Source organism: Caretta caretta, chromosome 3, assembly GCF_965140235.1.
Source record: "Caretta caretta isolate rCarCar2 chromosome 3, rCarCar1.hap1, whole genome shotgun sequence".
Lineage (NCBI taxonomy): Eukaryota > Metazoa > Chordata > Testudines > Cheloniidae > Caretta > Caretta caretta.
In genome coordinates, this window is record NC_134208.1 from 146,421,588 (window position 1) to 146,436,861 (window position 15,274).

General features: G+C 39.9%; 1 protein-coding gene across 3 annotated transcripts in view; it reads right to left on the reverse strand.

Moving 5' to 3' along the window:
• STRN (striatin) overlaps window positions 1–15,274 on the reverse strand; it is a 106,603-nt gene that overhangs the window by 43,077 nt on the left and 48,252 nt on the right. For all 3 annotated transcript variants that reach the window (XM_048843683.2, XM_048843684.2, XM_048843685.2), the window contains exons 3-5: window positions 14,656–14,729; window positions 12,080–12,158; window positions 9,716–9,883 (exon numbers count right to left, since the gene is read on the reverse strand). In XM_048843683.2, coding sequence (XP_048699640.2) covers window positions 9,716–9,883; window positions 12,080–12,158; window positions 14,656–14,729 — 321 coding nt within the window. The remainder of the gene's footprint in view (window positions 1–9,715; window positions 9,884–12,079; window positions 12,159–14,655; window positions 14,730–15,274) is intronic.

The following is a 15,274-nucleotide window of genomic DNA, read 5'->3' on the forward strand; positions in this document are numbered from 1 at the left end:
TCCTGGTCATAGATGTGTGGCAGTGTAATGAGAGAGGCTTCTAAAGTGAAGCTGTTGTCACAGGCCCGAGTGTCTTAATTGGATCAATAAGAGTGGGACCTCAAAGAACACGGTAAGGTGTTGCTTGTTGTTTGAAGCATTACTCCTAATGATCAGCTAAAGCCAACCGGCCCAGTAGTTTTCCTTCAGAAGCCCTGTTTAAATTCATCTGGTGAGAGTGTCTGGGTGTGGCAAAAACAGCTGTTTTTGAAGCCCCACTCAGGTAAAGCAAGAGGGAGATAGGAATTGAGGAAAGGAGGGGAATAAAAAGCGATTTTTAGAAATAAAAAATAGTTTTTCAGTGTTATAATTGTTTTTATTTACTATTTGTGTTGAATTCGCACACTATTTTGGAATTATTTCCTTCCTCCAATTAAATTCAGGGGTTTAATTTTTTTTCCAATAAACCATTTTATAAGTATGCTAACACACACTATGTATGTTCATCAGCCAGTACACAAAGAGCAGGTTTATTAAATGTGTAAGTGCTAAGAGGATTTATGGATGCAGGAATTACTCAGGTATTCTGCCTTTTGGAGTAGAAAGACATTTAGTTGCTTAAGTCTTGGTTGGAATGGTTTATTTCACTCCAGAAAATAAATCCGGGTCATGGAAAAATGCTTAATTATTCTCCTGACATTAGGGAGCAGATTCCATGACGGTTTTCACTTGAGTTTATTTTGCTCATGTGTAAGATGTGAAACAGAAATCAGCCTTATTAAAATAAAAAGGCACAAATCCAGTTTGAGATTAGGGAGAGATTACAGCCCAATTAGCCTTAACCTTTAAAAAAGTGATTTTTTAATAAATGTTAGAACTCTTGGAATGAGTTTCAACTGGTCATTTAAATGCAGTTTCTCATCTTTGAGCCTCTTTATCAAGTCCTCAGCATCATAAATTATCTATTTTGTTATTAAACATTTTATTCCTTTATTCCATTTCACCAGTTTTATTCTATTATATGTTTATTCTTCTGTCAATAATAAAAATATACCCTCAAAAAGAAATTAATTTGGACTACCTAGGATTCAGTTAAGGGGTAAAGTGATTAAAAAGAAGATTTAAGGAGTAAGCTAAAGATACTTAAATACTTTCATGTTGCACAAGGCTACACATGACATTTTAGTGAGGCAGTTTCCATTTGTTTTGTTTAATGATATAAAACATTTGATGTGGGAAAAGCACTCATTCTGTTCACTGCAGGCATTGGAAATTTCAAATGTTAATAGAAAGTTATGTTTAGTATCTGTTTTTGAGTGCATTCATGCTCAGAAGTTGTACTTATCTTCCGTAATGCAAGTGAGTTGATCTGAAGAAAGTGAACATAGCTCCCCTTTTAAATGCCATGAAACATGTGGGAACAGGACTATCAGTGTCAGGCTATCAAAATAATGTTTTCATAAATGGAATCAAAATCTTCCAGGAAGCATCCCAAATCCACATGATGTTCTTGAGTGTTAAAGTGTTCATGAGGATCTGTACATTAGCAGATATACAGGAATGTGTAAAAAGACAAATATTCAGCCATATGCCTAGTGGCTACTGATATACTAGACTATGAGCAGGAAAAACTTTAACTCCTAACTTAAATGATTTTCAGACAATTGGAGTAAGTTGAGCATGGTGCTCCAAAAATACTGTCCAGCAAATCTACTGGAAATCCAACATCAACATGTGAAAAGCTGAGACTATCCAGACTTAAAACAATTTTCTGAAGTAGTTAGAAACTCACAGATCTTCAGTTAAGCATTTCAGTCTATGAGAAAAGAGTCACTGTCTTCACAGTACTACCACAGTAGCAGCTCTGCCTACTGCTACCCTCGTCCTCCCCACATAGGAACACTGAGATGAATAAAAGCAGCCTCCTAACACCGTCACCCCAAGCGTTCCAAGCTTCTTCATGGAAATTTTCCCATTTTCCAGAGATGTAGCATTTACGGCCAACACTATAGCATTGAACATTAGAATCCTGGTACTCCTTAGGAAATTCTGCACTTAAAAATTCTGAGCAAAAAAATAATAATTCTGAGCACAATATTTTAAAATTCTGCAAAATTCTGAAAATGTTATTTATTAATAAATAAATGTGGAAGCTCCAGCAGAGCAGTGGAAAGCACAGGCTACTGGCTGCACGAGGGCGGTTGGGGTTCAGCAGGGAGTCTGGGTGCTGGGGGAATGGGGCTTGGTGGGGTGGGAGGTCCAGGTGCAGTTGGCTGGGGCAGAGGGGTTGAGGGGCTCATCAGGGTGGGGCTTGTCGGGGTGGGGGTTCAAGTGCGGGGATGGTCTTGGTGCAGCGGTGCAGGTCCAGATGCAGAGGGGGTGGGGATTGGGGGGGGCAGGGCTCAAGAGGGGGTCTGGGTGCAGCGGGGTGAGGTTTGGCAGGGAGGGGTCTGGATGCTTGCGGGATGGGCAGATGGGGAGCAGCTCCCCATACAATGACCTCCTCCCTCCCTTCCGCCTCCCCCACCCCCCCCTGCAGCTGAGGAGCAATGGGGGCAGGAAGTGGAGTGGGGGAAAGCATGTGGAGTTTTCTGCAGCTGGGGAAGATTCGGGGGGTGGGTCTAACGTGGCCCCAACCACTCCTAGCAGGGGAAGAGCAAGTCTCATCTTTCTTCCTCCCCAGCCCAGCTGGGACCTGTAGCTGAGCCCAACATAGGGTAGGAGCCACCTGCTGGGGAATCCCCAGCCCCCCCCATGGTGATTTATTTCTGCTGGCTGCTCCAGGCACCCAAACCGATGTGCCTGCGCTGCGGCTTCCTTTTGCTTCTCCACCATTTTCTGTGGGCAAGCAAAGAAATCTGCAGGGGCCATGAAGTCTGCACATATAAAGTAGCACAGAATTCCCCCAGGAGTAAATGCTGGCCATGAACATAGGTCAGGTGAGATATGGTATAATGGATGTGTGCACAACAGGCAAAATAATTTTTCCCTCTTAAAAAAAAAACCCTAAAAAATAAAGTGATTACATTTTTGAGAGGAGAAGAGTATCCTCCTTTCCTCCCAGAAACCTGACATCTGGCCAGTTTGATTTCATGCAAGGACAAGGGAAGAAGACAGGGTTTATCCGAACAACAGTAAGAGACATTTGGTAGAGGACAGGAGGGAAATGAGAGACATCGGTCTATATGGTGGAAGGCAGTAGACTAGTGCCGAGAGAGGCTGAGGTAGCAACAGCAATTGCTGCACTTGGTGCAATGCTCGTACGTAAGATACTGTGCTAGAAGCAGACAGTATAAAAGCATCACATGAGATCCTCTTTCTGGGGATCACCTCGAAGTGCAAAATTTGACTGGCATTTGTCAGACAAATTCATTCACCACTGGCATGCAGGCAAGTCCTTTTATTAAACCTTGACTGCCACCATGGTGGATTGATTTAAACCATGATTTAAAAGCATCAAGTGGAAAGACTAGATTTAAATAATTTTAAATCAAATTGTACTTCTGCTATTTTCTAAGAAAGGTACATGCTCATTGGCTGGTAAAACCATTAAAATACATGGACATGCAATAAAATAGAGCCTTTACACTAGATTTGATACATCATTTTGCTATCTAGGAGGCATACATTTATTTATATATATTTATTTAAGCAATTATATAGATTAATATTTTCAGATTCATATTAATTGTACGTTTTCAGTATGTTAGAAAATGTTGCTCAGGGTTGGGGCAGGAGGTTTGGGTGTGGAGTGCTTACCTGGGCAGCTCCCATTTGGTGCGAGGGGTGCAGGCAGGAATGTGTGTGGGGGGTGTGTGTGTGCAGGAGCTCCCGTTTGGTGCTCAGGGTGTGGGTGAGTATGTGGGGGGTACAAGAGTCAGGGCATGGGGTGTGGGAGGCTGGGTATGTGGGGGGGGTAGCTGGAGTAAAGGCTGGGGTGTGTGGGGGGTGCAGGGGTCAGGACAGAGGGCTGGGTGTGTGTGTGAGGGGGTGCCAGGATCAGAGCAGAGAGCTGCAGGGGGTGAGGAGGGTGCAGGAGTCAGGGCAGACGGCTGGGGGTATGTGAGGGAGGTGCAGGGGTCAGTGCAGAGGGCTGGGGGTGTAGGCTAGGGTCCTGGGGGTGCTCCCAGCCCCCTGCCCAGAGTGGCTTATGGCAGGGGGCTGGAGGGGATATGCCCTGATTCCCCCCCCCCCTTCCCCACAGTCCTGTCCCCACTTCTTCTCCGCCTCCTCCCTGGAGCAGCAAGCGCACTGCAGCTCCGTTTCTTCCCCTCCCCTGCAAAGGCCATCAGCTGATCAGCGGCAGGGAGGGAGAGGAGGAGGGGCAGGAACCCAGCACGGCAGGGGAGAGGGGACCTTGCCTGCTGTGCAGCAGCAGCTGGCAGGACCAAGCTTCTTCACCCTGCCCCTGCGGGTGGTGGGGGGGAGGGGGGGAGAAGAGCGGGCCAGGGCGGGCAGGATTTTTAATGGCACGCTGCTGCCTGCCGGGGTCCCGGCCTGGGTTCAGCAGCGGGCTGAGCGGGGCCGGCGGCTGGGACCCAGCAGGCAGCAGCGTGCCACTAAAAATCAGCTTGCGTGCCGTCTTTGGCATGCGTGCCATAGGCTGCCGACCCCTGATCTAGACCATCCCTGACAGGTGTCTATCCAAACTGTTCTTTTCCTTTACTAGATAATTAACTTTTTGGTCATGATTTGTGTCAAGCTGTATAAGGATGATAATTGGAATTTAAACACACAAAACAGCACATAAAAATTTATTTTTTATTAACCAAAACAACCTTAAATGTTTTGGATATATAAAATTTAACATGTTTCACATTTACATCTAAATGATATATTAAACAGCTGGACTAACTGCAATCAGTGAATTAAACTGATTATTTCAGGGCAGCCTGGGAAAACTTTCAAATATGCTTAAGTGAAAGTGACTGGAACGTAAGTCCCTACTTGCCTAAGACTCTTGAAAATGAGTTACTTAGACTGACTTATTATGCCATATTAATAAAGCTTGACCTCAAAAGCTAGAAACGGGGGACAACGTCTTTCTTTACACAGAAAAGCAGCCTTGAATTCAGTTTTTGATAGAGGCTCATGGATTCAGCACATTTTTTTATTATTGAGATGTTTTAAGAGAATATAGTAAGTTTAGGCCTCAACATATTTTGTATTAAATTCAGATTTCCTTTTAAGTAGGTTTAAAAAAAAAAAGAATTTTTTAAAAAATTAAAAATTCGATATTTTCATAAAAAATGGATTTTTATCCACTTTGATTACAAATCAATTATTTATGTGTACTTTTACTGTAACATTATTACATAATAGGAAGGTAGCCTAGACATGTTCAAATCCTGAGAAAAGTTATAAGTTATCACATTACAGAAGCCCCTTTAGCATCGCATCTTATCTGACTGTATTGAAGGTTTACATTTCACTGACTAACAGTTCTTCACTTGGCATCCCCCAGTTTTGTACTACCTTTCCTACAGTATTAATTTACTACAAACTGAAATGGTATTAGCTAATTACTAACAACTTACATTCCAATAATAATGAGACACATGGAAAATGTAAGTAATGACCATACTGTAGCTTTAAGTGTTTAACTCTCGAGATTTCCTCCCAACATTACATCTGCACATATTGAATGAGTTCTCTTTGTGTGGTAGTCACTTTGGCCAATCAGCTTTCTCCCTCTCTCTCTCTCTCTCTCTATATATATATATATTACACACAGTATATATATAAAATCTTTTAAACATTATAACTTAGTGTGTCCTCTGTGCTTTCCCCTTCTTTTACTCTGAGATCTCTTTTCCCTCAAACTGTAACATGTTTCCTCTCTTTCCTTCTGTGCCTTTCAAAGTCCCTCTTTCCCCCTAGTTTGTGGTCTTTACTTCCTTCACTCATGTTCTTTTCCATCCCTTCTCAATCTGTCTCAGAGTTCTCATCAATTTGTCTCTTTTCTTCTTCTCTGTCATTTCCTTTTGCTCTTCTTCCGCATACCCTCTATCACAGCACCCTCCAATCACTTCTTTCTCTACTACTATCACCACCACCACCTCATATGCCTTCAGGCATTGTCTCCCTCCTGCCCCCAATCACAAGCTTATTCTGGCTTCATAATCTTCCACCAGCTTTCCATACACCATGGATGTGGGGAGGAGGTGGAGCTGACTGAACTCCCCTATTCTTTCCCCCTCTTAGAAAAGTAAGCTGTCTGGGACTAATGGGGTGCCTCACTCTGGGTACACTTTCCTCTGGGCCAGTGGAGAGTGAGCTACGCCATCTAAACTTTTCCCCAGTTCTTCCCACAATTTAGGCAGAAGTTTTTTCTGAGGGTATGTCAACACCACGATTACACACTCGGAACTGGCCTGTGCCAGCTGACTTGGGCTAAGGGGTTATTTAATTGCAGTGTAGATGTTCGAGCTTGGGACCCTCTCACCCCTCAGGTTCCTAGAACCCAGGCTTCAGCCCAAGCCTAAATATCTACACAAAATTAAACAGCCCCTTAGCTGAGCCCCTTAGCCCAAGTCAGCTGGCCTGGGCCAGCCACAGATTTTTAATTGCAGTGTGGAAATACTCTTAGAGGCTGACTTGCTTGGGTGTAGGGATTGACAGTGTCAAGTCTCTGAAGGCTGAACAAATATTCTGACTAGGACTTGGCTCATCCTGCTTGCCCTTAATCTCAATCACGTACTCAGCACTGGTGCTCTTCTAGAGGTTGAGGAAGCAGACAGGCCATGCAGCCCATCAGGACTGAAATGAAGGGAGAGAAGCATGAAATACCTCCTGCACTGTAATATAAGATATGATAGTTGATCGCCTATGCACACATACCATACAATCCAAAATATTCACAACACAGTTGGCCAGTCATACACTCTGCCCTGCAAGAGTTCTTCTCAATCCTTTGGTAAAACCCTGACATCCTTCACTTCTAAGAAGAGGCAAACCAGTGGTCTGAGCTGACATCTTTGAAGAATGCAGAAACAAGCTCAGAGAAAGAAAAGGAGTACTTGTGGCACCTTAGAGACTAACCAATTTATTTGAGCATGAGCTTTCGTGAGCTACAGCTCACTTCATCGGATGCATACCGATCGGATTCATCGGATGCATAAATGCATACCGATCGGATTCATCGGATGCATAAATAAGCTATTACCAGCAGGACAGTGGGGTGGGAGGAGTTATTGTTTCATATTCTCTGTGTATATATAAAGTCTGCTGCAGTTTCCACGGTATGCATGCTATTACCAGCAGGACAGTGGGGTGGGAGGAGTTATTGTTTCATATTCTCTGTGTATATATAAAGTCTGCTGCAGTTTCCACGGTATGCATCCGATGAAGTGAGCTGTAGCTCACGAAAGCTCATGCTCAAATAAATTGGTTAGTCTCTAAGGTGCCACAAGTACTCCTTTTCTTTTTGTGAATACAGACTAACACGGCTGTTACTCTGAAAGCTCAGAGAACTCCATCATGAAATCCTCATATAATGGAGGATCTATACATGAACTGAACCATAACATTTGTCATGTTCCACACACATAAAACACCCAGATCCTCAACTAAACTCTTCTCATCAGTTAGCGACCCTGTGCGTTACAAGTGAGATGAGAACATCGCAATTTCTCAGACTACACATGCAATACCATAATTCTGCAACTGCAAGTCTTCTAGAACGACAGATAATTGGTGGATCACTGAACACTCACAGCCAGAAATAGCCTGCAAATGCAAACGTTAACCTTATTCAAGTTTTTGTTGTAGCAGTGCTGGTCCCAGGTATTATTGAAATTAGAGAGACAACCTCTGTTGGTGAAAGAGACAAGCTTTCGAGCTACACAGAGCTATTCTTTGGGTGACCTGGAAAGCTTGTCTCTTCTACCAACATAAGTTGGTCCAGTAAAAGATTTTACCTCACCCACCTTGTCTCTCTAACTTTATTCAAAACAGACCTAGCTCTGTAAGATCAAAGCTTATGGAGAAGAAATCTGAAGGAACAGTTACACCCCCACTACATGCATAGTTCTCAAAAAGGAGAACTGAGTTGCTGAAGGAGGCAACACAAAGTATCTGGTGCCACCAACTCCAAGGCCTATCTCCTCTACTGAGCATCCTCCTAACAAGTATCTTTAAATGTACTAGCTCAGCTCCATCATTCAATCCAATTTACCCATTACATATCTCCCTATCTGGAGCGATCGTCCATTCAAACTAATGGAAAATGACACTCCACTAATCTCAAGTAAAACAAAAAGGAGGGAGAGAGAGCTTAACTCCCACTTTAACTCAAAAACAAATCATTCACAACTCCCAAACTGAAAGCTATATATGCAGTCAGAACTCACTATTTCTTCAAGACTGGAACAAAAATTAAAAACTATCATAGGAGAAAGTGGGAGAGAATAAAGAGGATAAATATGGAAAGGGAGAATAATGTATCTGACAAACCCAATATCAGTTTTCTACAACAAATAGTCAATTCCATTAGGTTACTACCTCAGAGCAGGAAGGCTGCCTTTAAAAAGGTGCCCTGGCAGCAGCAGCCCTTGCCAACCAGAGGATGTCCTCCTCAGGGCAAGGCTTGCTAACTATTTAGAAGTACAAAATAATTTAACAGGTTGGGGTCCTCTCATATGCCCTAATTCCTCATTTAACAGAATAATTTTAATTATAGCATGAAAATTAGTTAATTAAATAACTTCTCTGCACACATGCCTGATGCCAGTAAATTATCTACTGGCTGGGATTATTGTGAACTCCCTTTGGAGATTAGGTGCCACATAAAGCAGTTATACTTCAAAAGAAAAGGACACTACCCTCTGCTACATTTAAACCACAACTGCTTGTGAAACAAGAGGCCAAACCTAGACAAACAAGGGTCTACTGCTTGTTGGTGGTAATACTACCTCTGGGAGTACAGAGCTCAGTCACAGATTTTTAATCAAAATGACTCAGCATCCCTTTTATTAGTTTAAGGTCTTCAAAGCTACAGTATTTCAGTCAAGAACCAAGGAATAATTTTGCTGAACACCTAAAGTGAGCTTCAGATATTAATGGTAATAAGTGTGACAACATTAAAACATTTATTTACAATACTTTCAGCAAAATATTATTTAGTAAACAAAACATAAGTAAACTTGAAAGGGTTAGATTTTTATATCAAAAAAGGATTGGCATGAACATATGGAAGCTACACTTAGATTATATCCAGAATTTCACATATTTATCCATGTAAACACTAGTCACAAAGTTGGAGAGTTATAACAGTGAAAAACTTACCCATGTTCAAAATGTTTTCAGATACTATAAATAAAATCCTCTGCTTACTAGAGATTATACTGTTATAACAGTAAGCACTATCTACCAGAATGCAGAGGCCTCTAATCTATATTAAGGTTTCCAATAAATCAAAGAAAAAGATGACTCTGGCAGTTGGTATTTTCCCTAAAGCATTTAACAACAGATGTATCACAAATAAGAAGGTTTGATTTCTTAATGTCACCTTCCAACGGAAATAAAATTAAGATTCTCATAAAGAAGCAACATACTTAGCGTGGCTTCCATATTCATCCTTTAAAATTTTAAAACAGAATTGGCTATAAATATTCAGTCAGTTTGAAGAATAAAAAGTATACGTTTTCAAATGAACATAAACTAGATTTATAATAATAATAATAATAATAAGTTGCACTTATATACAAAGATAACATTTGTTGTTTTAGGCACTTACCCAATCATTGCGTTTTCTTTAATCTCAGCCTCTGTACCATTTACCATTGATTCTTGATTTTTGTCATTTTCCCTGTCTGATGGATCACTTGAGAGGCCCAACAAAGCTCGCACTCGTTTTGACTTCACATCCAGTATAGTGTCAGTGTAACCCACCTCCTGCAGATACCTGTATGAACAGAACTCAAGCTAGTCTTTCATGCAGATCTCAATAAATATACCCTTATAATTATTTAAATCAATAAATAAAAGATTCTCCCTAAACTCATCTTTGGTACAATGCTTAGCAAAGCATGGTACTGTGCTAATGAAACATGCTAAGAAATTGTCTTGTACCAGCTGCAGAGGGGATCGTCTCTTGCAGTACCAGTCTCTGCAGTCACTGAGAAAATCAAAGAGCCTAGTAGTCAGTGTTTATACAATACGTTATTCATTACATTTACCAAAAATAGATGGAAAAGGACTTTAACTTAAAATATCTGCAATTTATTCATAAAAATGTCAGTTACATATAACATACCACAACGATTTTATTCATCAAGAGAAGTTCATGGAAATCTAAACCAAACTTCAAAAAAGTAAAACTTAAATTTTGTCCCTTAGATGACCATTAAACAAAGCCTGTAAACACCTACTGTGTCAACTTCCCATGCTGTTACTGTAACTATAATAGGACAAACATATGATTTTACGATGTAATGTATTTTGTACAGATCTAGTCTTACTAAATCATTTTAGTAATCTTAAATATTCCTGTATTTGGCTCATGTGCATAAGAGGTGAAAGTGCGATCTAGTAAACTGAGCCTGGGATTGGGATGCATGCGTTCTAAAACTAAAAAAATTGTTCTATCAACAATATGCTGCATGATGCTGGGTGAGTCAATCTTTCAGTCTCTTTCCTCATCTGTAAAACAGAGTTAATGTTACTGACCTCACACGGATGTTATGAGGACTAACTGGTCAATACTGTAATGGTCTCTGAGGATGTAAAGTGTCAAGTATTACATCATTTTAGGAACACACTATGACTATGACAAACTGGGGCATTTGTTTTTCCCCTATTAATACAAGCCACTCCTTGCATTTACAACAACAATTACATCCTCATTGCCGCCAGTCTGGTGGGAGAGAGAGTCAGTGCTGGATCTCTGGCAGTCCCATAAATCAATTGTGCAAAATTAAGTCTGTATTTAATTTAAGCAACAATTTCATAATACATACGTGATTCAACATCATATAACAGCACGATCTTCTTTAAGATTCTGAGAGGGAGATTACGGGATACCTTTGTCCTCATACCATTGAGTCGTAGTCAAGAAAATATTTGTTTGTTTATTTAAAATGGATGTGTATCCATAGTTTTGGATGGGCACATTAAATAATAATCCATTCAACCAAAAAAACTGGTCCAGTGCCTTTCCAAAACAAAACAAACCCAACACTACCAGACTTTTCTGCTACACAGTTCTGCCCACTCAGTCCTCCCCCACAAAAAAGTATGGAAACACATGTAAGCTTTGCAGCATGACCTGAAAATCATCAGAACCTGACTCTGACATAATACGGTGTAGGGTTTATGGGGGAACAGACTGGGTTACACAATAGAGGACCTTTCACTGACATTGCCTTGCAACAAGAACCAGACCATTTAAAGCAAGGGGCTGTTAACTGATAACTGCAGTGATATTGCATAGTTAGGGGGACAGTCACTTGGATAAAATATATAAATTTTGACCCCGTTTCATCAAAGTGCATGCATCTTCCATTACAGCATTTCAAAATCACTGTAGATTACTACTGTATATTCTCACTGCTGTTATTTTAAACTTATTACAATAATCACAATAAATAGCAGGAAGTTTATTATATGGAGCCAACTCTTGCTCTAGAAAGTTAAATATGTCGAACTGAAAACTACAACACAGACGGTGGTGTTCTAGTCCTTTTAGATTGGAGCTCTTTGAGGCAAAATTGTCATGTGTTTCCATTCAAAAAATTGAAAAAATGTTGTGAAAAAGATTTGAAATTTTTCATTAGATTTTTGTGAATTTTCTTAAACCAAATTTTAATCCCGCTCCCACTACTTTTCTCCATTTTTTTCCTTTTTGCCACTGAAAGCAATAATATGAAAAGTGGTGAGTAGTTTGCCCTCCTCTGACTTTTTACTTTTTCTACTCTGCAACTTATCAAAACTTCTCAAACTTTGGAAAAGTTAGAGTGACTAAAGGAAAAGTTAACCCAATTCTGCCACTCTTTTCACAAAAGAGAAAAGTCTAATGGAAATATTTAAGAAAGGCCCAGTGACACATTCAATTTCCAAGCCTGTTTGTATCTAGCTCCCTTGTTTGAACTTTGACACTTACTGTCTCAGCAGCTGTCGCCCTTGTTTCCAGATTAGTTGACTATTTTGTTGGGGCTGAACTTCTGTTTCATTCCCTTCATCTGGAAAAGATTTAATTAAAATCAGGTTTTTTCAGTATTATTTTTAAAGGTCTTAAAATAAGTGCAGCTCTGCAGTGCTACCTATGAGACCACACTATAAAGACTGCCATCAACATACTACTGTATTCTGAGAACAAGTTATACTTGTCATCAGCATCTCCTTCATATTACCATTATTTCCCCATATAAAACCCATCATCTCACTGGTTCCAACTCCTTTTCTTCACAAGGATGCAGTCACATGCATACATCTGGAATTCTGTACAAGTGTTTTCTGTAGTGATCACATATTTTAAAGGTTAATTGGGTTCTTATGAAAAGAAAAAAAGCATTACAAAAAAACCTTATTGGTTCCCACTGCTATTGACACAATATCAATCCTTAAAGCTCACCCAACCAACGTCTAAGATTTGTTCATGAAGAAATCGCTCCGTCAGGCCTACTTACAGATAATTTAAAGTTCAGCCATTTTTCAATGATTTGTATGGGGAAGGAAAAAAAGATTTAGCTGTTATTGTTGAGACAACAGGCAGTTTTCTTCCGGCTATGGTTATTTTAATAGTAGTTCAACACATTTTCATCAAATTTTCATCTGAAACTAATCTTTTATTTAAAACCACAACTAAGTTTTTCCATTTACCCAGATAAAGCCATTATGGCATAAACAAATGTGTTGCTGTCCTGTCAGTCCAGGCTTATAAATAAATACATGTAAAAGTGCCATATGAATGTTAAGTACTGTTGTGACTTTGAATTTACAAGCTTGCTCAGGAATAGCAATGAGAAATAATCAGTCATTTAGACATTGATTTTCTGAAGACAGCTGAACACAGCTAGATCCATCGTACAATTATCAAAACCTGTGTTAGATAAAAGCCAAGAGACCTTTCTGCATCAAGACTGAAGTAAATTCACACTAACTCTTCTTCAGACAGGAAACCTGGAGGTTGTTTATATTAATGTTGAAGTAAAGACATCTCAGAGAGATCTCTCTTCCCCCCAAAATTGATGACAGATCCATTATCCCTCAGGAGGAGACTGAAAGAACTTGGACTGCTTGCCAAATGGCACAGAAAAGCTCTAACGAGAATGTCACCTAAATACAGGTAAGAGTTGAATCCCTTGATTAGGAGAATTATAACCAGAATTATTAGAACCTCCAAGGTACCACATAGGGGACACACAGGATGTATCACTGGAAATAAGCCTCAACATTTTTTCTGACTTGGTCCAAGAGAAGCATGCAGATGTGCATGGATCTATGGGCAGTAAAGCAAGTACAACGCACATGGACTAGAAATAATACAAAAATTTCCATCCTGAAAGCGTATGAAAAACCAGCTTTGGATCCCATATGGTGCAAGAATCTCCATTCTTTTAAGCAGCTACATGTAGGATGCAACAGAATTGAGTATTCCTCCAGTCTGGGTACAAGAGCTCAGTGGCACCATTTTGTAAGAGATGAGAAATAAGATGCCTCAGTTTGTGCTTCATTGTATTTTGCGTAGTTTGGGAAGGGACAAAGGTGTTGTCGAGAATTTGATTGGTAAGTGTTTTTAGACCATCTTCAGCACCCAGTAAAATAGGGATTTGCCCAGGACTCAGTTAACCAGGACAGTCTCCTTCAAGTGAATGCCAGGAGTGAAGTGTGCAGAAATGACTTTCATATAGGCTTTTTTTTTTTTTTGGCTGTATGGGAGAATAAAGCTGTGGAATAATTTCTGCTTATTCCTTCCTCCTCTCAAGGACTGGTTGCATAATCTGGAACCTGGGGGAAAAGTCCTTTTGGTAAGGTTTATTTTGCTGATCAGAACAAAAGGAATTCCAATTTCTCCTCTTTTGTGGCTCAAAGTCACTCCATTTCTTTATGAAAAGTAGAAGATTCATCTTCTGGAGGGATAACAAAAGAAAGTGATCCATAGATACAGGGGAGAACTGTTCTGTTCCAAACTTGTGTTCATCATTTGTTATATATTTATTTTCCAGTTGTCACTGGAATTTTATAAAATTCCATAGTATGTACCTCCAACTTTAGTTTACCTCTAACACGTTTGTTTCAAATTTTCTGGAATCCAACCAAGATCATGAATCAGGAAATGATGTACTAAGCATTTTGAATTCATTGCTATTGCATTACACTGTTATTGTTAATGCATAACAATTCTTCTATTCTTCCAATATCAGATTCTCCAGATGTGTTTTCCATACCTTTCTGTGACTCCAGAACTTTCTTGAATTTTGATCTGAAGAAGAGAGAATAGATATATTCTGCAGCATGCATTTTTACTTCAACTCATCTGATGGCCTAATTACAGATACTGAAGAAACAAATTGTCCCTATAATACCAGTGTAACAAACTGCATTGGCTAACATTTGTCTTTTTCAACATTAAACAATCTTTATTATCCTCTTTGTGTCCACTAAGTTGTTCAACAATCTGTAGCTAAAATTAGAGGAGAACTTTATACCATATTTCCCTCACTCTTAAATTCTTACCAGAATCATAGTTTGGAGGCTTCATATCTCCCTGATTCAATTCTGTGCCGTATTTTAATTTGTGGTATTTAGCTCTGAAAAAGAAAAGAAAAGAAACTATTAACACACTTAAAGGATGCTTGTAGGTGCACAGATACCAGAGGTCCCTGTTTTAGAAAGATACTTTTCCATTCTGCCCTCTCCCATCCCCCCCCCCCCAAAAATAACCTCCATCCAATTTATTTCAGCAGAACTAAAAGGAAGCTATGTTCCTATTTTTCGCCCCAAATCTCTCTCTCTCTAGAGCTTTCAGATACTGGAATGTATTAGTAAGTGAATAATTACATAATCAGAAACATCAATACATAGCAAAAGCAACAGAAAATTTTATATGGAGAGATATAAGAAAAACATTCTCTCTCTCTCTCTCTCTCTCTCTCTATATATATATATATTTACAGAGAATGTTTTTATTTTTCATGGACATGTGCTTCTTCTAGGATGGGGCTGCTTTGGTGTTTTTCCCCTTTTCTCTCACTATCACTCAACTGCCAAATATCTTCTACTCTCTATGGCTATGTCTACACTACAGATTGCTGCTGGCATTATGTCATGTCGGTCAGGGGTATGAAGTGCAATA